At 41.3% G+C, this 20,640-nt stretch overlaps 2 protein-coding genes across 3 annotated transcripts in view; one reads left to right on the top strand and one right to left on the bottom strand.

The window, feature by feature from the left end:
• PSME4 (proteasome activator subunit 4) overlaps positions 1-2,633 on the bottom strand; it is a 98,198-nt gene extending 95,565 nt beyond the window's left edge. The window contains exon 1 of one of the 2 annotated variants that reach the window (XM_081589627.1): positions 1,911-2,633. In XM_081589627.1, coding sequence (XP_081445753.1) covers positions 1,911-2,152 — 242 coding nt within the window. In that variant the 5' untranslated portion in view covers positions 2,153-2,633. The remainder of the gene's footprint in view (positions 1-1,910) is intronic. The other variant, XM_081589628.1, reaches the window with a different exon arrangement.
• LOC145545618 (uncharacterized) overlaps positions 2,151-20,640 on the top strand; it is a 43,412-nt gene continuing 24,922 nt past the window's right edge. The window contains exons 1-3 of the mRNA XM_081590474.1: positions 2,151-2,165; positions 2,233-2,332; positions 2,399-2,762. Coding sequence (XP_081446600.1) covers positions 2,151-2,165; positions 2,233-2,332; positions 2,399-2,762 — 479 coding nt within the window. The remainder of the gene's footprint in view (positions 2,166-2,232; positions 2,333-2,398; positions 2,763-20,640) is intronic.

The raw sequence follows: 20,640 nt of genomic DNA, 5'->3' as shown, positions 1-20,640 counted from the left end.
GGCGCAATCCGAAGAATCAGCTTGCAGAATTTAAACAACGTTTCAAAATAAAATTCTATCTAATAGCACTTCTTGCTGGTTAATTAAGAGATAAATAGTTTGAGGTTTGTAGGTTATTAAGCCATATAACTGCAATCTTGCCCTAAACACCAAGGACTGTTCTCCACTGTATTTTTAGCCCTTTACAGGTAAAGACACCTAATAAGCCCAAAACAATAAATATCCTTAATTTCCCAAGCTTAGTAACAATAAAAATGTCAGAAAAAAGTGCTTAACTATGCCTGTGTAGATTCTCAACATATCCAAACCTGATACAAATTCACACACTGGTCTATTTATACATCTCGATTCTAAAAGGAGCTGTTTGTGTCCCACAAAATGGTTATTCCCTGAAAAATCTAATCTAAGTGATTAAAATGAGGAATTACGGGAACTGACAAAATAACTTTATTTTTACAGCGCCCAAGTAACGCAGAAACCTAGGAAGCTCACTTGAAAAAAATTGTGAATTTTAATCATTTATAAAACATTCTTCTGTTGTGACTAAAAGTGGTTCTTCTCCCTACCACAAACTTTACACTCCAATCAAGAGAAGAGTTGTTAACCTTGACATTTTATGGTCACTCTTTGAAAAGGGCAAACTAACTGTTTTAGTTTTGCTTCTTAATTTAAAAAGTAATTATTCCCACCACCACAGCCATTTAGGAATGAGAAATTTGTCAGAGGCTCCCTAATAATTGGCAGATAAGAATCATCCTGTGAGGAAATGTAGAGAAGACTATTGCATTACAAAACCCTGAGTCATCAGCCAGTTCACTCAGCAGATTTGGGTAAACACTGGATAAGTGACTTATGTCTTGTGTGTTCACCCATCCATACCCACAAGCGTGAACATACAATGTTACCGGATTTTATGTACAGTTAACCAAAGAAGACACAGCAAAATTCTCTTTTAAACAAGTTCTTCTGACACAGTGAAGATGCACACCTAGCAAATAAAGTCTCTAAGCTTTCCCCCAATTGTATTTTACTGTTTACAGCCAGGTTATGCTCCCCCACCACCAAAAAAAAAAGTAACAAAGAATAGAACAGAAACTGATTTAAGTAATCTATATTCATTTGAACAGCTCATAAATTAATACAAGCCCGATCCTAATAACGCCCAGGACAACCTGACAACTCTCTTCTCTATTTTCCTTAGTATCGCACATTTCCAAAGGAAATGTCACACAGGAGTAACACACACTTTTCCCAAGGTTCTCAGACTCGTCGGCATTCTCAAATCAACGTCTGGTACACACCCCAAGAACGCGCTGAGGGCTGATTTTAAATCAATCTTTTCAAGCAAACCCACAAAGCCTGAGAAGGCCCCCCAAAGCAGAACCTACAAGTTCCCTACGGCCTCCTTCCCATTCAGAAAGTTATCAGACACGAATTGAGAGATAGGAAGAGGCAGGGAACCGTAGAGGAAGAAAGAACCGAAGGCAACACCAGGAAAAGTCAAAAGTTGTTCGCCCGATCCTCTCTGCTCCCTCCCGTCACCCGCGAAGGTCCAAGAAGGACCCTAGAGAGACTGCTCATCTCTTTCCCTGGGGGTCCAGTGCCTTCTCGGTTCCCTTGGGCCCCGAATATCGGAAGACAACAACCCGAAACCTTGAGGAGAAGCACCTGCGAAGGACGCAGCGGGCTGGTGAGGACCGGGGAGATCCCGTGGGAAAGCGGCAGGGAGGCTCGAGTCGCGACCCTGGGGCTTACTGCACCGAAACGATCCGCCCGAACCGGGGCAGAGTCGGGGGGGTGGGGGTGGGGGTCCAGCAGTCCGCTGCGGACAAAGAGCCTCCCCCTGATTGCGGATGCCCTCACACCGAGCCCTTGCCTCCCGCCCATCCTGCAAGCCCTGGCACACTTACGTGGAGAGTTTCCTGGTCCAGAAGAGGCCCCCAGGCCACAGCTCTTGGAGCTGCACCGCCCGGCCCAGGTTGCTTTTGATCTGGGCCAGCTGCAAGTCGGACTCGGCGTCCAGCCGCTCGGCGTAGGGCAGCAGCTTGTTGTAGACGATCTCCTTCTGCGGGACGAAGCCTTGGGGGTCCGGACCCCGGCGCCTGCCCGGCTCCAGGGGATCCCTGCCGCCCGCCCGTTCGGCCGGCTCCATGAGACCAGGAACAGCCCCCTAACCCCCTCCCACCCTATCCCTCCCCGGCCCCCACCCCTCTCCGGGCTCCGCCTCCTCAGCGTCGTCGTCGCCCTGCGGCCGCCGGCGGCCCGTCGCCCTCGGCCCGATCGCTGGGCCCCCTCCCCTGGCCGGCGCGCTGCTGTCCCCGCGCGGTCCCGGGTACGTTGACGGCTGCAGCTGCCGCTCCACCCGCTCCGCACCGGCTCGGCTGGTGACGCTGCACAGCCCGGCCCGGAGGTTCCGGATGGGCCTCAAGTCACTTCCGGGGCGGGGCGGGGCGGGGCGACGGCGAGGGAGGAGGCGGTGGCGGAGGCGGTGGCGGAGGCGGCGGCGGCGACGACGGCGGCGGGAACCCTGGGTGCCGCGCCCTCCTCGCCGTGGGCCGGGCTCGGAGCCCTCCACCCCCAGGTCTCACCGGCCGAGCGCCAGGCTGTCCCACGGGAAACACGAGGCTGAGTTCCAAGCTATTGTCCTTCCTTGCGTGGGGTCGCGCGCTCCCTGCGGCTGTCTCGCGAGCCCGTAGTCGCCGTGGCCTCGGTCGAGGCAAACAGACGACGTGGTGCCCCACGCCGTTTATGGAAAAACCTAGGTACTCTGTCTATCCCACTTGTTGCTTATAGATTTTTTACCCTGTCCCCTCTAAACTCTCGTCTTTCTGGCGTTGTTCTGGCCGCCCTCGTTTCAGAGAAAGGAATTCAATAAATATTCAACAAACATTAATTGAGCTACTCAGTTCAGTTCAGTCGCTCAGTGGTGTCCGACTCTTTGCGACCCCATGAATCGCAGCACGCCAGGCCTCCCTGTCCATCACCAACTCCCGGAGTTTGCCAAAACCCATGTCCATCGAGTCGGTGATGCCATCCAACCATCTCATCCTCTGTCGTCCCCTTCTTCTCCTGCCTCCAATCCTTCGCAGCATTAGGGTCTTTTCCAATGTTAGGGTCTTTCCCAATGAGTCAGCTCTTCGCATGAGGTGGCCAAAGTATTGGAGTTTCACTTTCAACATCAATCCTTCCAATGAGCACCCAGGACTGATCTCCTTTAGGATGGACTGATTGGATCTTCTTGCAGTCCAAGGGACTCTGAAGAGTCTTCTCCAACACCACAGTTCAAAGAATCAATTCTTCGGCGCTCAGCTCTCTTCACCGTCCAACTCTCACATCTATACATGACCACTGGAAAAACCATAGCCTTTACTCGACGGACCATGGTTGACAAAGTAATGTCTCTGCTTTTAAATATGCTATCTAGATTGGTCATAACCTTCCAAGGAGTAAGCGTCTTTTAATTTCATGGCTGCAATCACCATATGCAGTGATTTTGGAGCCCCCAAAAATAAAGTCAGCCACTGTTTCCACTGTTTCCCCATGAAGTGATGGGACCGGATGCCATGATCTTAGTTTTCTGAACGTTGAGCTTTAAGCCAACTTTTTCACTCTCCTCTTTCACTTTCATCAAGAGGCTCTTTAGTTCTTCTTCGCTTTCTGCCATAAGGGTGGTATCATCTGCATATCTGAGGTTATTGATACTTCTCCTGGCAATCTTGATTCCAGCTTGTATTTCTTCCAGCCCAGCGTTTCTCATGATGTACTCTGCATATAAGTTAAATAAGCAGGGTGACAATATACAGCCTTTACATACTCCTTTTCCTATTTGGAACCAGTCTGTTGTTCCATGTCCAGTTCTGACTGTTGCTTCCTGACCTGCATACAGGTTTCTCAAGAGACAGGTCAAATGGTCTGGTATTCCCATCTCTTTCAGAATTTTTCACAGTTTATTGGGATCCACACAGTCAAAGGCTTTGGCATAGTCAATAAAGCAGAAATAGATATTTTTCTGGAACTCTCTTGCTTTTTTGTTGATCCATCGGATGTTGGCAATTTGATCTCTGGTTCCTCTGCCTTTTCTAAAACCAGCTTGAACATCTGGAAGTTCAGGTTCATGTATTGCTGAAGCCTGGCTTGGAGAATTTTGAGCATTACTTTACTAGTGTGTGAGATGAGTGCAATTGTGCGGTAGTTTGAGCATTCTTTGGCATTGCCTTTCTTTGGGATTGGAATGAAAACAGCTTTTCCAGTCCTGTGGCCACTGCTGAGTTTTCCAGATTTGCTGGCATATCGAATGCAGCACTTTCACAGCATCATCTTTCAGGATTTGAGATAGCTCAAGTGGAATTTCATCACCTCCACTAGCTTTGTTCGTAGTGATGCTTCCTAAGGCCCACTTGACTCCACATTCCAGGATGTCTGGCTCTAGGTGAGTGATCACACCATCGTGATTATCTGGGTCATGAAGATCTTTTTTGTACAGTTCTGTGTATTCTTGCCCCCTCTTCTTAATATCTTCTGCTTCTGTTAGGTCCATACCATTTCTGTCCTTTATCGAGCCCATCTTTGCATGAAATATTCCCTTAGTATCTCTAATTTTCTTGAAGAGATCTCTAGTCTTTCCCATTCTGTTGTTTTTCTGTATTTCTTTGCATTGATCCCCCTACTACTGTGTGTCAAACACTCCTTTTAGGCTCTTGAGGTGCAAAGTTTCAGAATACCTGTTTTCTGCCTTCCAAGGACTTTACAGTGATGTGGAGCTGTTGACTAAGGAGTAATCAATTACAAATCAGTACTGCTCTTAATTGCTAGATAAGTATAGGATGTCTTGAGAACATCTAAAGAGGACTTCAGACAGAACGGGGTGTCAGGTAGTTTCTAGAAATGATACCTAAAGTTGAGCTTAAGGATTGAGTGCAAAATGTGTTAGAAGAAAAAACAACGTTCAAGAGGGAAGGGACATATTACACCTGTGGCTGATTCATGTTGATGTTTGGCAGAAACGAATGCAGTTGTGCAAAGCAATTATCGTTTAATTAAATAAGCAATTTCTTTTTAAAAAGAGCTGAGGAAGCAGCTCAGACTGCAACCTTGCATTCTAGGAATTCAAAGTTCAGAATAAAGATTGCTTGCAGAGAGGGGAGTGAAGAATTGAGACTTCAGAGGCCATGCTAAGGAGTTTATAGAGCTTTATCTTAAAGGCAACAAGAACCTGAAAAATTTTAAGCATAAGAGTGGCATGGTATAATTTACATTTCTGAAGAATCACTCTGATTTTGTGTGGAGATGGATTAGAACAGACAGGGTTGGAAACTGGCAGATCCCTTAAGGAGATGTGACATAATGGTGGGCTGCATGTTGGTTGAAATGATTCAAGAGCTATTTCAGCAAAAATGGCCTGAGTTTGGTAGTTGATAGGATATGAAGAGTGAAACAGGGAAAAAGTCAGGATGGTGTCAGATTTTTGGCTTGGGAAACAGATATAAAGCACAGCAGAAACAGCAATGGAGACAGAATGCCTAAGGAATGGGAGAATATTTTCATGTATGAATCAGGAGGGTCGTCTAAAAGGGGATATAGCATATAGGTAAATTGGAGGAATGAGATATAGAATATTGTTAAAAGATAAACGGAGGCATAGTAAAAATTTTAAGAGTTTACATGAGCAAAAATTGATTGGAATTGGGCAACACCAAACCTGGAGCATGGACAGAAGCCAGGGAATGAGGTATAAAGTGCAGAAGCAAAGGAAGGAAATTAGTTGATTGGCTACAACTGAAAGCCTATTAGCTATCTTTGATTGTTGTCTTTAGTGTTTAGATTTCATAATCTTGAGGCATTCACACACTTAGACTTTGGTTTGCTTACATAGCCCACCAAGGCATTAGAGACACCATGGTCTAATGGCCTCCTTGTTTAATTAATTTAATAGTATGAATAGAATAGAGCCCTTGACCTCAGTCTAAGGAGCTCCATGTTTAGAGATGGATAGAGAGAAGAGAGATTACAAAGAATACTCACAAGAAGCATTCTGAGAGGTAGGTGTTCTAGGAAAGTGAGCTTTTTAAAAAACTGTTTCAGATAGAGGAATTGGTTAATAATAGCAAAAGTGGCTGGGAGGTTAAATGAAATAGATCAGAGAATGGCTTATTGGAGTTACTGATAAAGCAGATAAGAACAGTTTCAGTGAAGTGTAGGAATGGAAAACAGATTGCAATGATAAAGGATGAATGGGAAGTAAATAGAGACAGGCAAGGTGGACAATATTTTTTGATAGTTTGGGTGGGAAGAACAAGAGAAAGATAAGGTAGCTGGAATGAAGAGAATTTTTTTTTTTAATAAATTTATTTATTATAGTTGGGGGCTAATTACTTTACAATATTGTAGTGGTTTTTGTCATACATTGACATGAATCAGCCCTGGGTTTACATGTGTTCCCCATCCTGAACCCCCCTCCCACCTCCCTCCCCATCCCATCCCTCTGGGTCATCCCATTGCCCCAGCCCTGAGCATCTGTCTCATGCATCGAACCTGGAATGGTGTTCTGTTTCACATATGGTAATATACATGTTTCGATGCTATTCTCTCAGAACGTCCCACCCTCACCTTCTCCCTCAGAGTCCATAAGACTGTTCTGTGCATCTGTGTCTCTTATTCTGTCTCGCATATAGGGTTATCATTACCATATATCAAATTCCATATATATGCATTAGTATACTGTATTGGTGTTTTTCTTTCTGGCTTACTTCACTCTGTATAATGGGCTCCAGTTTCATCCATCTCAACAGAACTGAGTCAAATGTATTCTTTTTAATGGCTGAGTAATATTCCATTGTGTATATGTACCACAGCTTCCTCATCCATTCGTCTGCTGATGGACATCTAGGTTGCTTCCATGTCCTGGCTATTATAAACAGTGTTGCGATGAACATTGGGGTACACGTGTCTCTTTCAATTCTGGTTTCCTCAATGTGTATGCCCAGCAGTGGGATTTCTGGATCATATGGCAGTTCTATTCCCAGTTTTTTAAGGAATCTCCACACCATTCTCCATAGTGGCTGTACTAGTTAGCATTCCCACCAACAGTGTAAGAGGGTTCCCTTTTCTCCACACCATCTCCAGCATGTATTGCTTGTAGACTTTTGGATAGCAGCCATTCTGAATGGCGTGAAATGGTACCTCATTGTGGTTTTGATTTGCATTTCTCTAATAATGAGTGATGTTGAAAATCTTTTCATGTGTTTGGTAGCCATCTGTATGTCTTCTTTGGAGAAATGTCTGTTTAGTTCTTTGGCCCATTTTTTGATTGGGTCATTTATTTTTCTGGAATTGAGCTGCAGGAGTTGCTTGTATATTTTTGAGATCAATTGTTTGTCCATTGCTTCATTTGCTATTATTTTCTCCCATTCTGAAGGCTGTCTTTTCACCTTGCTTATAGTTTCCTTTGTTGTGCAAAAGCTTTTAAGTTTAATTAGGTCCCATTTGTTTATTTTTGCTTTTAGTTCCAATATTCTGGGAGTTGAGTCAGAGGATCCTGCTGTGATTTATGTCGGAGAGTGTTTTGCCTATGTTTTCCTCTAGGAGTTTTATAGTTTCTGGTCTTACACATAGATCTTTAATCCATTTTGAGTTTATTTTTGTGTATGGTGTTAGAAAGTGTTCTAGTTTCATTCTTTTACAAGTGGTTGACCAGTTTTCCCAGCACCGCTTGTTGAAGAAATTGTCTTTTCTCCATTGTATATTCTTGCCTCCTTTGTCAAAGATAAGGTGTCAATAGGTGGGTGGATTTATCTCTGGGTTTTCTATTTTGTTCCATTGATCTATATTTCTGTCTTTGTGCCAGTACCATACTGTCTTGAAGACTGTGGCTTTGTAGTAGAGCCTGAAGTCAGGCAGGTTGATTCCTCCAGTTCCATTCTTCTTTCTCAAGATTGCTTTGGCTATTCGAGGTTTTTTATATTTCCATACAAATTGTGAAATTATTTGTTCTAGTTCTGTGAAAAATACCGTTGGTAGCTTGATAGGGATTGCATTGAATCTATAGATTGTTTTGGGTAGTATACTCATTTTCACTATATTAACTCTGGAATAAAGAGAATTTTTGAAAGTGGACTGTTTTGAAATATTGATGAGAAGGCACCAGTGGAGAGAGAGATTGAAAATACGTTGGTGAAGATGCAGAGAGTGGAAGATAGCATGGAGTCACTGGCCTTCAGCAGTAAACCATCCTCTTCTTCTGTTGTCAGAGGAGGAAAGCAGGGGAAAACAGGTGCAAAAGCAGAGGGGTTTGCAAATTTGGTACCTGGACCAAGGTATTTCTGGTGGTTTCTATTTATTTTTATTTTTGGTGAAGCAAGAGAATGACAGTGATGGGAGGAAGTGGTGGATAGGAGATTTGAGGAGATGGGTAAAGGGTTTAGAGTTGTCTTAGAATTCAGAAAATTGACTAAAGAAACAGAATTGCTTGGCAGTTAAGGCTGGAAGCATGAATTTACCATTATCTGACTGCACGACCTTGTGATTTTCTCCAGTAATGTTTAACAGCCCAGGATTATATGCTATACAGGCTGATATGATTGAATGACAAGCAAGAGGTTATATATGTTAGCAGTAGTGATGGTAGTGGTTTTAGCTATCATTTCTTGAGCACTTCCCTCAGATTATGCTTTATCCTCTTTATCTCATTGAATTAGCAGAGATCTTGGATTTGAGAATATTTGAAAGAGAATGGTTAACATCTAAATTGGTTAAAGCCTAAGAAGAGAGAAGAGGTGAAGCAGCAGTTCCAGGTGATCTCAGTTTCCCTGGGAATGGATGTCTGAACTGGAAAAATCAAAAGAATTGTTGGAGCAAAAAAGATGAAGTCCCTGTTATTCTATGTGAAGTTTAATAGAAAACACCATTCAGACCCCTTCAGGTGAGAAAGGTAGGAGACCTTAAGTTTCTCCAGAAGACCAAGGCTACTCATCATTAGAGACAGTATGCAAAGTTTGGAGTTAATTTTCTCTTCTCAGACCAACTCCCAAGCATTTTTTATCTCCTAGAGCTCAGGATACTCTGCCAAAGGATAGCAGCTCAGTATGCTTTCAGTCAGACCTTCCACAGAGGGAGACTCTGACTTCTTATCAGACTCCTCTAGGAAACAGACTATGATCACTTTTCTTGGAAGACCTTGAAAGTGCAGTAGCCCTTCATGAAAAACATTCTAGAGAGTGACGCTTCCCCTCAAGCTGGAGGATTTGGCAGGGATAATTATCATCATATATTTACAACATGGATGTACTTGCTGGCCCACTACGTGATCAGCCACTTATTAGTGAACAAAAATGACAGGTTGGTAGTTTCATGCCTTCTCCTGCCTTGGTTTTTTCTGTGTATGATGTATTTGGGACCGGGGGCAGGGGTGTTTTGACAGGTATTAATAGATGAATCTCTGTTGTCAGAGCATAACATTTAGAAATATCTGAATTCTATTAGAAAGACTCTAATCAAATATCTAAACTCCTGTCGTGCAACAGTTATTCAAGTCACAAGATTATTGGATCTGAGAAATGAGGGTTTTTTTTTTCCTCCTAGTTCCTATATGATTTTTAAGTTTTGGATTTTTCAGCCAAAAACCCTCTCATCCAGACATAGTACCCATTTTACCAATTAAACTAGAGTATATTTAGAGCTCAACTTTTAATAAGAAGGCAATCACAGCTAACAGAATGAATTTTCCCGTGATTATTTTAGTTTTTATGTTTCTTGGACATTTTGCCATTTCACTACAATGCAGCTAGCTATAGTTTTGTTTTTTTTTTAATTTATCTTGCCGTGGATTTGTTTCATAAAAGATTCTTACGATTTACTAGTCATGCAAAATTTTCAGCTATTTTCACAATTGTTTTGTTCCTCTTCTCTCCTTATAGAATTCCATTAGACCTGTGTTGTACTTTCTCATTCTGGTGTTGAATTTCTTACTCAATATTTTGCAAGCCTTTGTCTCTCTACCTCATTCCAGATAACTTTATCATATCTATTACTTCTGATTCTTACAACTTAGTTCACTTGTTTTTTATTTTTATTATTTATTTATTTTATTTTGGCTGTGCTGGGCCTTCATTGCAATGCACAAGCTTCTGGTTACAGTGAACAGGCTTCTCTTGTCTCTCGTTGTAGAGCAAAGGCTGTAGAGCATGGTGGCTTCAGTAGCTGCCTTGCATGGGCTCTGTAGTTGTGGTATAGGGTCTAGTTGCCCCAAGGCACATGGGATCTTAGTTACCAGACAAGAGATCAAATCTGCGTCCCCTGCCTTGGAAAGCAGATTCTTAACCGCTGGACCACCAGGGAAGGCCCAAACTTGGTTCATTTGTATTGATCTGCAGTTTAACTTGTCCATTGAGCTTTTAATTCCAAAGATTAGTTTGGAATTTCTACTAAGTTCTTTTTCAGATATCCTATTCTGTTTTTCATTGAGTTTTGTTCTTTATGGTTCCAATGACTACTTTGGACAACTTTATGGTTCCAATGACTAACTTCCCTGGTAGCTCAGATGGTAAAGCGTCTGCCTGCAATGCGGGAGACCTGGGTTTGATCCCCGGGTCAGGAAGATGCCATAGAGAAGGAAATGGCAACCCACTCCAGTACTCTTGCCTGGAAAATTCCATGGATGGAGGAGCCTGGTAGGCTACAGTCCATGGGATTGCAAAGAGTCTGACACAACTGAGCAGCTTCACTGACTGACTACTTTAACCATTTTAGACATACTTAATTTAATAATTTTCCATGCCTAGTTGTGTCCAACTCTTTGCAACTCTTTGGGCTGTAACCCACCAGGCTCCTCTGTCCATGGGATTTCCCAGGCAAGAATACTGGAGTGGGTTGCCATATCCTCCTCCAGGGGATCTTCCTAACCTAGGCATCAAATCTGCGTCTCCTGCATTGCATGCAGATTCTTTACCACTGAGCCATCTTATTTAGACATTCTTTCTATTATTTCTAATAATGTGTGTTTGCTGACTTTTGTTCATGATGGATCATTTACCTGTGTTTTATAACTTTTTATATTGTGAGATCATCTTCAAATGGCTTGTCCCCTCCCCACCCCCACCATGGGAGTCCCACGTGTCCCAGAGTGATTTTTTTTGTTTGCTTGTACCAGATCCACAGAAGTATCACAGATTTGTACTAACCAATATTTATGTTCATTTTCCAGCTAGTATTAACTTGGATTTCTATCCTATGCAAGTTACAGGCCTGGGAATTCAACATTATGGAGAGTTCTGTTTTTATGCGGTGTTTCACTTCCAACTCCCTTAGGCTCAAGACTTTAACTTCTATCCTTGAGTGGATATTAAAGCCCAATTCACTTGCTGTTTCCAGATCAAATAACTACCCCAAAGTTGATGCAGGGTTAACTCATACACTTATCACTCTGGCTTTCCTTTCTTCTTTGTTTCAGCATCCAGAGATTTTCCTTTTCTGTGTATGAACTCATCTATGGTTATCACTTGTTTTTATGTTTAATATACCATTTCTGTATAAGAGGGGTATTGCATTAACTTGGTCTGCCATGCTACTGGAACTAGAGACCTTTAAGGAATGAACTTCTACTCTAAAATATTAGACATCATGGGAGCAGAAGGAAGTTGTTTAGTCACTAAGTCATGTTTGACTCTTTTGTAACCATGGAATGTAGCCCACCAGGCTCCTCTGTCCATGGGATTTCCCAGGTAAGAATACTGGAGTGCATTGCCATTTCCTTCTCCAGGGGATCTTCCTGACCCAGGGATCAAACTTGCCTCTCCTGCCTCTCTTGCATTGCAGGCTATTTTTTACCACTGAGCCACCAGGGAAGCCACAAAAGAGAGTAATTATGGGTAATTGGAGCCTGCCGGGCTGCAGTCTGTAGGGTTTTAAAGAGTCGCACACAACTGAAGCGACTTAGCATACACACAGGCACAAGGGCATTTTTTAGAATCCTCATATCACATAAATGGCCATTGATGATGTCTATCCATCAGCTCTATTTACTGATGATTTAAAAGTAATCTATTTTTTATTATTTGTGAAAAACCTATTTTATATTTAAATGCAAAGAGGGTTTTTCAACAAACTGAAGCTCTTTGTTTTCTTCTTTTTTGACAAGCTGTGAATAATGTAGGAGGTCACAGCTTCCCTCATGATCAAATATAGTAAAGAGATGTATTGTATTTTTTAACAGTAGTTGAAGAAATTAACAATAGAATCACTGGAGAGATAATAACTAATGCACAAAGAGGATGTACACTCTTTTCCACCTACATCAGTTTTAATATATATAAATAGAACAGTCCTTGCTTATGGACAGAGAATGGGATTGTCTGCATGAATAATATGAATACCAGCAAGACACTCACATGTTATCCTATACTTGGAATGTTACCCTTTGCAGTCTTTTACTTTGTACTAAAAAGAATCACTTTTGAAATTTACAGACTCATAAGAGGGGTACTGTATCAAATCTTGAATTCTCCATAGTAAATTATATCAATATATTCATTAATTCAGCAAACATTTATTAAGTGCCTCTTGAGTGCCAAGTTTGAGATCATAAGATGAAGGACATAGTACTTGTCCTCAAGGGGTTCACTATCTAGTGGGATGACAGACAAGGAAGTAGATAAATTAAAATTGTAACCAAATGTCATCTGTGATCTTTCTATCTCTTAAGAGCTCTAGATAAAACTATTTTAAACCTCTCTACAGACTATGAGAAATCAATGCCTCATCTAATAGTTCTGCTCAGTTTTGGAGGATGGAGGCTTCTGTATTTATGGTCATTCCCAGCTCTAAACCTTTGCCTCTGCTAAACTACTTCTGTTTACAAGGCTTCTGTTGTCCCTTTTCCAGTACCACTTTAAATCAAATATGGAATTCTGGCTATATACTTTCCATAATTTCCATACCTCAAACCATTCATACAAGGTTTTGTGCATGCGTGTGTTGTTTGTGTCATTAAATGGAAACAGGTTCAAGGGATTTATATGCTAGAAATACAAACAACTTAAAATTTAATGTAAAATATTTTCCTAAAAGATCTATGTCTGTGTGGTCCCTGACATTACTGAGCTCACTGTCAGATGGGGCAGTCAGACAGTAAACAATCCATTCTGTAGGTATTTAATTATACTTTTGTTAAATGCTTTCATAGAATAAAGGCTGCTCTGATTGTGTAAAACAAGGAGACCTAGCCTAGACTGGGAGGCCTAGAAAGATTTCTTTGAGGAAGTAATAGTTGATGAATGAAGAGTTGCGGAGACAGATAATAGAAATGATCTGACTGGAAAAACAGTATGAAGGGAGTCTTGAGGTGGGGGAAGAACTTCTCTTGAGAAACTCAGAAAAGACCACTGTGCTTAGGAGAGAAGGTGAGAGTGGCAGATAAGGCTGAGGATGCAAGCAGAGTTAGATCATGTACTACCTTGTAAGTTGGGTTAAGAATTTTGGATTTTATCCTAAAAGCTATTTGAGATATACAAATACAGTATTGCAGGAAGTAACCAAATATTTGGGGGACCTGAATGGGGGCTACTAGGGTCTTGAAGTCAATTGGATAAGTATACCCCAGGCAGAGTCGTCATTATGCAGAAAGCCCTAGCATTTTTAGTGGGCCCAGTTAGGCCAAGGAGCAGTGAGTATAATGAGGTAAGAGCACAGAAAGGGTGAATAATGGCAAAAGAAGAGGCAAGACAGTAAGCTGATAATAGGTAACAAGTAGCCATGTGTCTATGTATGGTGGTTACCATGGTAGTAGTGCTAGCTCATCCCCACTCACAGAGAGTAGACTGCCTTTCTAAAGGATCCGCCTGCAAACGCAGGAAACACAGGTTCGATCCCTGGGTCGGGAAGATCCCCTGGAGAAGGAAGTTGCAACCCACTCCAGTATTCTTGCCTGGGAAATACCGTGGACAGAGGAGCCTGGTGGGCTACAGTCCATGGGTTGCAAAGAGGAAGACGCCACTTAGCAACTAAACAACAACAATGAAGTCATGATCTGTGTGTGGTGGTGTTGGCAGAAATAGTGTTAGCTCATCCCCATTCACAGAGAGTGGGCTGCTTTTCTGGACTCAGAATCTAATTCATTTTTTTCAGTTCTTGGCTTTGTTTTGTAAATTAATCTTTTTTCCTTCTCCTTTTTTTTTTTTGATGTATTAGCACAGCTTGCAGAATCTTAGTTCCCTAACTGGGGATCAAACCCAGGCCCCTGCTGGTGAGGGTGCTGAGTCTTAACCACTGGACTGCCTGAGAATTCCTATAAATTATCTTTTTATTTTGAGATTTTATTTTGTAGATTCATATATAGTCATAGAAATAATACAGAGAGATCCTTTGTATGCTTTACCCAGTTTCCCAAAACTGGTATTTTTTGTGGTCAATGTCAAAATCAAGATATTTACATCAATACTCTCAAGCAAGACAAGAACATTTCCATCACCACAAAAATCCTTCCTGTTGCCCTTTATATTCCAGTTCACTTTCCTGACCCCTCCCATGTCTCTAATGCCTGGGAAATTACTAATCTGTCCTCTATTTATATAATTTTATCATTTCAAGGCTGTTAATGTAAATAGAATAATGCAGGATGTAACCTTGTGGGATTGGGTCTTTTCCTTCTCAGCATAATTCCATAGAAATTCATCCAGGTTGTTGCATGTACTAATAGTTTGTTCCCTTTTATTGCTGAATAGCCATCCATGGTACAGATGTACCATATTCCGTTTAGCCATTCACCATTCAAGGACATCTGGGTTGGTTTTGCCTATTCCAAATAAAGCTGCTATGAACATTCGTCTACAGGTTTTTATGTGAACGTAAGTTTTAATTTCTGTGGGATAAATGCCTAGGAGTGTGATTGCAGGGTCATGCTGGATTGCATGTTTAGTTTTATAAATAAGAAACTACCAAACTGTTTTCCAGAGTAGCTGTACCATATTACATTCTTACCAGCTGTGTATGAGTAATCCAGTTTCTCTGCATCCTTGCCAGCATTTGGTGTTGTTACTGTTTATTTTAACCATTTTGATAAGTCTGAGTGATGTCTCATTGTGGACTTAATTTACATTTTCCTTATGGCTAATGTTGTTGAGCATGTTTTCATGGGCTTATTGGCCACCTGCATGTCTTCTTTGGTGAAATCTCTGCTCATGTTTTTTGCCTGCTTTCTAATTGGATTGCTTGGTTTTTTTACTGTTGAGTTTTGAGAGCTCTTTATATATTCCAATTGCTATTCCTTTGTCAGATACTTGATTTTAAGATATTTTCTCCTTGTGTGTAGCTTGTCTTTTCATCCTCTTATTAGGGTCTTTTTTAAAATTTTTTATTTATTTTATTTTGGCTGTGCCGAGTCTTTGTTACTGCAGGGGCTTTTCTCTAGTTGCAGAGGGGGCTACTCTCTAGTTGCAGTGCTTGGATTTCTCATTTTGATGGCTTCTCTTGCTGCTGAACAGGGACTCTAGGGCGTGCGGGCTTCAGTAGTTGAGGAACATGGGTTCAGTAGTTGCGGCTCCTGGGCTCTCGAGGACAAGCTCAATAGTTGTGGTGCAAGAGCTTAGTTGCTCTGCAACGTGTGGGATCTTGCTGGGCCAGGGATCGAACTGGTGTCTCCTGCATTGGCAGGCAGATTCTTTACCACTGAGCCACCAGGGAGGCCCCTTAAATAGGGTCTTTTTCAGAATAAAAGCTTTGAATTTTGATGGGGTCCATTTTGTCAATATTTTCTTTTCATGGTTCAAACCTTTGGCGTCAAATCTAAGAACTCGACCTCGTCATAGATTCAAAGATTTTTTTCTAATAGTTTTATGTTTTGTATGTAAGTAAGTCCGTGATTCATTTTGAGTTATATTTGTGGGAGGTATGCCTGTGAATGTCCAATTAATTCAGTTTTAAATAACACTGTTTGAAGGCCACTAAGAGTTTAGTCAAAGTGGCAGTGTTCTGAACCCAGTCATTTTATTTCATAGTGTTCACCCAAACATGCAGTGGAAAGGTACATACTGGCACCATCCACTCTTGTAGACCACTGTGAGCCAATACTTGTACGAAAAGACATATCTCTCAAGAAATAAAGAGGAAATTTTTTTGACAGTTCTTAAGTCCATAATTAGTAATACAAAGAACACATTTGACTTAATTCTGCTAGAATATGGTCCTGTCAAAAAATATACCTAATTGACTGTATTCAGAACACTTAAAGTAGTGGGCATCTGTAACTGTCTGACTACTCAACATCTGAACCCATGTGCTAGATTTAGGAAACTGCAAGCACCCCCCCACCCCCCGCCCCGCCCCGCCCCATTGCATAGGTGTTGGTGAGAAGTAAGCTCCTCCCTCAGAAGCCTAAGGAGTCCCCCTCTTATCATTCCCCCCACAGCCTTATGATCCAGGTTTGGCCACCATATACTTTGAATCTTGAGCAAGTAATGCCAAGATGAGGGGATGATGGATGGATCTGTGGTAGCTGTAGTGTAGGCAGCCTGGCATTCGTGGCTATGTGTTCAACCCTTCAGAAACAGTGACCATCTGCAGTGACCACTGTGTCAAACAGAATATATGGCATACATTGGTGGTGTCAGCAGCATCTCAAGCAGGCTATTTCACTACCCTGACTCCTTTGATGCTGGTCTCTTGTCTGAGACTGTTGCTTATCATTTCTTGTCAAATCTGTGAGTTATCTGATGCTTTCCAATAAATTTATCTTCAACTTAAATTAGCCCAGAGAAGATTACTGACAATAAAGAACACTGACATATCAAGAACCCTCACTGATACTTTCAGCAAATGAGCCTAAGGCAGGGTTTAGAGAGCTCCCACTCTGATTCAGTGGATGTAAAGTGGAGCCTGAGAATTTGCACTTGAACAAATTCCCCAATGATGCCGATAATCAAGTGACCACACAGTCTTCTTCAAGGTTGGTGTGATTTTATGTTTTCTCTCAAACACTTGCTGATTACTATTTCATTATTTGAATATACCACAATGTGCCGATCCATTCATCTGATAATAGATGTTTCAGTTATTTCCAGTTTCTGTCTGCTACAAATAAAGCTGCTGTGAATGTTAATACATAAGTCTTTGTCTTGACATTTATTTCCTTTCCTTTGGGGTAAATACCTGGGAGATGAATGGCTGGATCATATGGTAGGTATATGTATAACTTTTTAAGAAACTGCAAGCTGTTTTCCAATGTGGTTATGCCATATTATGTTTTTCCAACACTTTATGGTCAGTCTTTTTATTAATAACTTTAGCCTTTCTAGTAGGTATGTAATAGTATCTCCTTGTGCTTCCAATTTACATTTTCCTAATGACTGATAACAATGAGCATCCTTTTGCGTGCTGATTTAGCATTCATATATCTTTCTTTGTGAAGCATCTATTAAAATATTTTTCCCCTTTTGGGGGCCTTGTTTTTTCATTATTAAGTTTTGATAGTTCTCTATATATTCTGGGGATAAATCCTGTATCATATATGTGATTTGCAAATATTTTTTTCCAGTCTGTGGCCCCTTTATTTTCCTTCATTCTCTTCATAGGCAGAGAGTCATTTCTGCAAAAATTATCAAGAGCCTCATCAATTTTTCTAATGACCTCCCTTCACTGCTTGATATTCAAATGATGCCTTTTGGAAACACATTTCTTTTCTGTTTTCTCTGCTTCCATTGTTAACTGGTATGATTGTGGAGCCTCAGTTACCAGTAGCATTGTATATGATTTGAAGAATTCTCTAATATCACTTTCATAAACTTCATGAAATCTTGTAACTATTCCAGAATCTGTAGTTCAATTCATTTTGATTCATTTGGTTTGGATTTGTTTGGTTGATATTTTTGGATGTTTACCATAACCTCAAAGTTCAAACCAATGAGGTTGTCAACTGAAGGGCCACTGAATGAGCTAGGGTGGGGAAAATAAGCACTAGAGTTTTGTATGGAAAAATATTTAAGTAGAGGCTTGTTTTATAAATAATCAAATTCGCTAGAGAATATTTTAGTGTTATATGACTTTTGCTTCCATATGCCAGCACAGATTTATGTAACAAATATTCAAAAACAAGGCCCTGCAAGAAACACCCCCCACCTCTCTTAATATTTTATCTCATATCTTGATCCCTGCCCCTCTCCCAATGCCCATTCTGCTCCAAGTACTCTGACCTTCACACAGTTTCTTGATCAAGTCAACCTTTTTCACAATGCAAGAAAATCTACTCTTTCCCTAACTTAATAAGTGGGCCAAGAATCTAGATTTACTCTTAAGTGCAATGGGTTTCAGTAGACAAGTTTTTAATCATGAACATGACATCCTTTGATTTAAACTTTCAAAGGATCTTTCTGACTCTGAATGGAGAATAGGTTATTCAGAAACAAGAATGGTAATAGGGAGACTAATTAGGAGGCTGTTTCAGCAGTCCAGATGATGGCTTGTTTCAGACTGAGAAAATGAAGACTTGGTCAGATTTGAGAAATATTCTGAGGTAGAATTAACAATATTTGATTATAGAATGTGATGTGAGAGGAAGGAAAGGGTCACAAATGACTCCAAAATTTCTGTCTCTGGTAATGCATGTATGGTAGGGTCATTAAGATGGGAAAAACAGTGTAGGACCAGGTTTGAGAAAAAGCAATCATGAGTTCCATACTAGCAATATTAAGTTTGCCTACGAGATCCTATGTGAAGTTTCAAACAGGCTTTTGGGTATCAGTTTCTAGAGTTAGTGTCAGGAACTAGGCTGGAGTTATAAATTTGGAAATTGTCAGCATAGACATGATATTGTTCATAATGTTAAGGGGATCACCTAGAAAATAGTATAGATAGAAATGAGAGTGAAACCTTGTGACTCTAAGTGGGACAGAGCAAGAGAAACTAGTCGAGTCTGAGAAAAGGAAAAACCCATGTATGGTATTTCTGCCCAGGAAAGCCCATTGGAGAATCAGTACCCAAGAGTTTTATTGGAGACTGGTCATATAGGCACCCTCTGCTTACAAAATTTCAGCTTCCCAGAAGGAAAGCAGGTGTTCAGCATAAACCACATTATTTATAGAGTGCAGGCACAGTGAACCATAATGATATCACTCAAGGCACCGTGGGAACACTCCTCAAAATGAAGTTCCCAATTGCTAGCCAATGGCCACCCTAGCAAGTCTCTTCAAAAGCTGGCAGGCTCAGGTCTGCTATGTTAACTTTTCTGTACAGACTGGCATCACAGAAGATAGAATGTTTCTAGGGGGAGAGATGGTGCTGAAGACACCGGTAAGATAAGGAACAAAGTGGCCAGTGGAGCTGGCAATGTCGAGGTCATTTCTGACCTTGACACACACAGTTTCAGAGGTACAGTAGGACAGGGAAACTGAATCAGGGAGGATTCAATAGTGACTTGTTTGGACTTCCTTAGTCATCCAGTGGTTAAGATTTCGCCTTCCAATGCAGAGGGTGCAGGTTCCATCTCTGGTCAGGCAGCTAAGATCCCACCTGCCTCTCAACCAGAACAAAATATAAAACAAGCAATGTTTTAACATTCAATAAAGACTTTTAAAATGGTACACATCAAAAAAATAAAAGGAGTGGCTTGTGGGTGAAGGAGTGGAAACAACATGTAGACACAGGATATTTCAAAAAGTTTTCTGTGAGAGGAAGCAAAAGAAAGGCAGCTTAAAGAAGATATACATCAAAAAGGTTTTTAACAGACGAAAGGTACCAGTACATGTTTGTTTTGGATCAGAATAGTTCATTAGAAAGGGAGAGAAGATGATGTGGAGAGAGAGGGATTAGATCCAGAGCAGGAGTGAAATGATAGAAGATCCTCCCTTTGAAACAAGGCCGGAGGAGGAGAAAATTTGGCACAGGTGCAGGTAGAATTGTAGATCTGGGAATCAGAAGATGAGCAACTTCTGATGGCTTCTGTTTTCTCAGAGAAGCGTGAGGCAGTGTCCTCAACTGAGAGTGCAGGGTCATGGAAAAAATGCTAAAGGGGTGAGGATGAAGAGGAAATTTGGGGATTTCTAGAGGAAGGAGGAAAACAATTTGGGAAAAAGAATGTAGAAGCTGGGGAGCTGGCAGGAGAGAGGTCATGTCAGGGGATAAGGAGGAGGCTAGAATTATATTCTAAATGTTTTATTAATGAAAGGCAATACATTGAATTTATATCATTGGAATGTTTCAACCTCTACCAAGATTTACTTCAAAAGGAAACTATTGTTTTAGGTAGCAGTTAAAAATAAGAACCAAATATTTTTTATTAATTGTCTAAAACTACATTAGTGTAACAGTTTCATTCCTAAATTACCAGTGAACAGCTGAAACTCAGTGACCAACTAATGGCCCCCAGACACACACAAAGTATACCTCTGCTGCTGCTGCTGCTGCTAAGTCACTTCAGTCATGTCCGACTCTTCGCGACCCGATGGACTGCAGCCTACCAGGCTCCTCTGTCCGTGGGATTTTCCAGGCAAGAGTACTGGAGTGGGTTGCCATTGCCTTCTCCAAGTATACCTCTAACATAATGCTGTTACTTCCCCCATCAAACACAATAGGAAGAGTGGTTATGTTTAGCTTGATAGTGTTAGATGGTCTGTCACGTAGTTTCCCTTACTTCTGAATATCAAGTTGGTGAATTATGAAGTT

Source organism: Giraffa tippelskirchi, chromosome 4 (genome assembly GCF_054371585.1).
Source record: "Giraffa tippelskirchi isolate mGirTip1 chromosome 4, T2T-mGirTip1v1.2.pri, whole genome shotgun sequence".
NCBI lineage: Eukaryota > Metazoa > Chordata > Mammalia > Artiodactyla > Giraffidae > Giraffa > Giraffa tippelskirchi.
The sequence above is the reverse complement of the archived record's forward strand: the minus strand, read 5'-3'. Positions and strand labels throughout refer to the sequence as shown.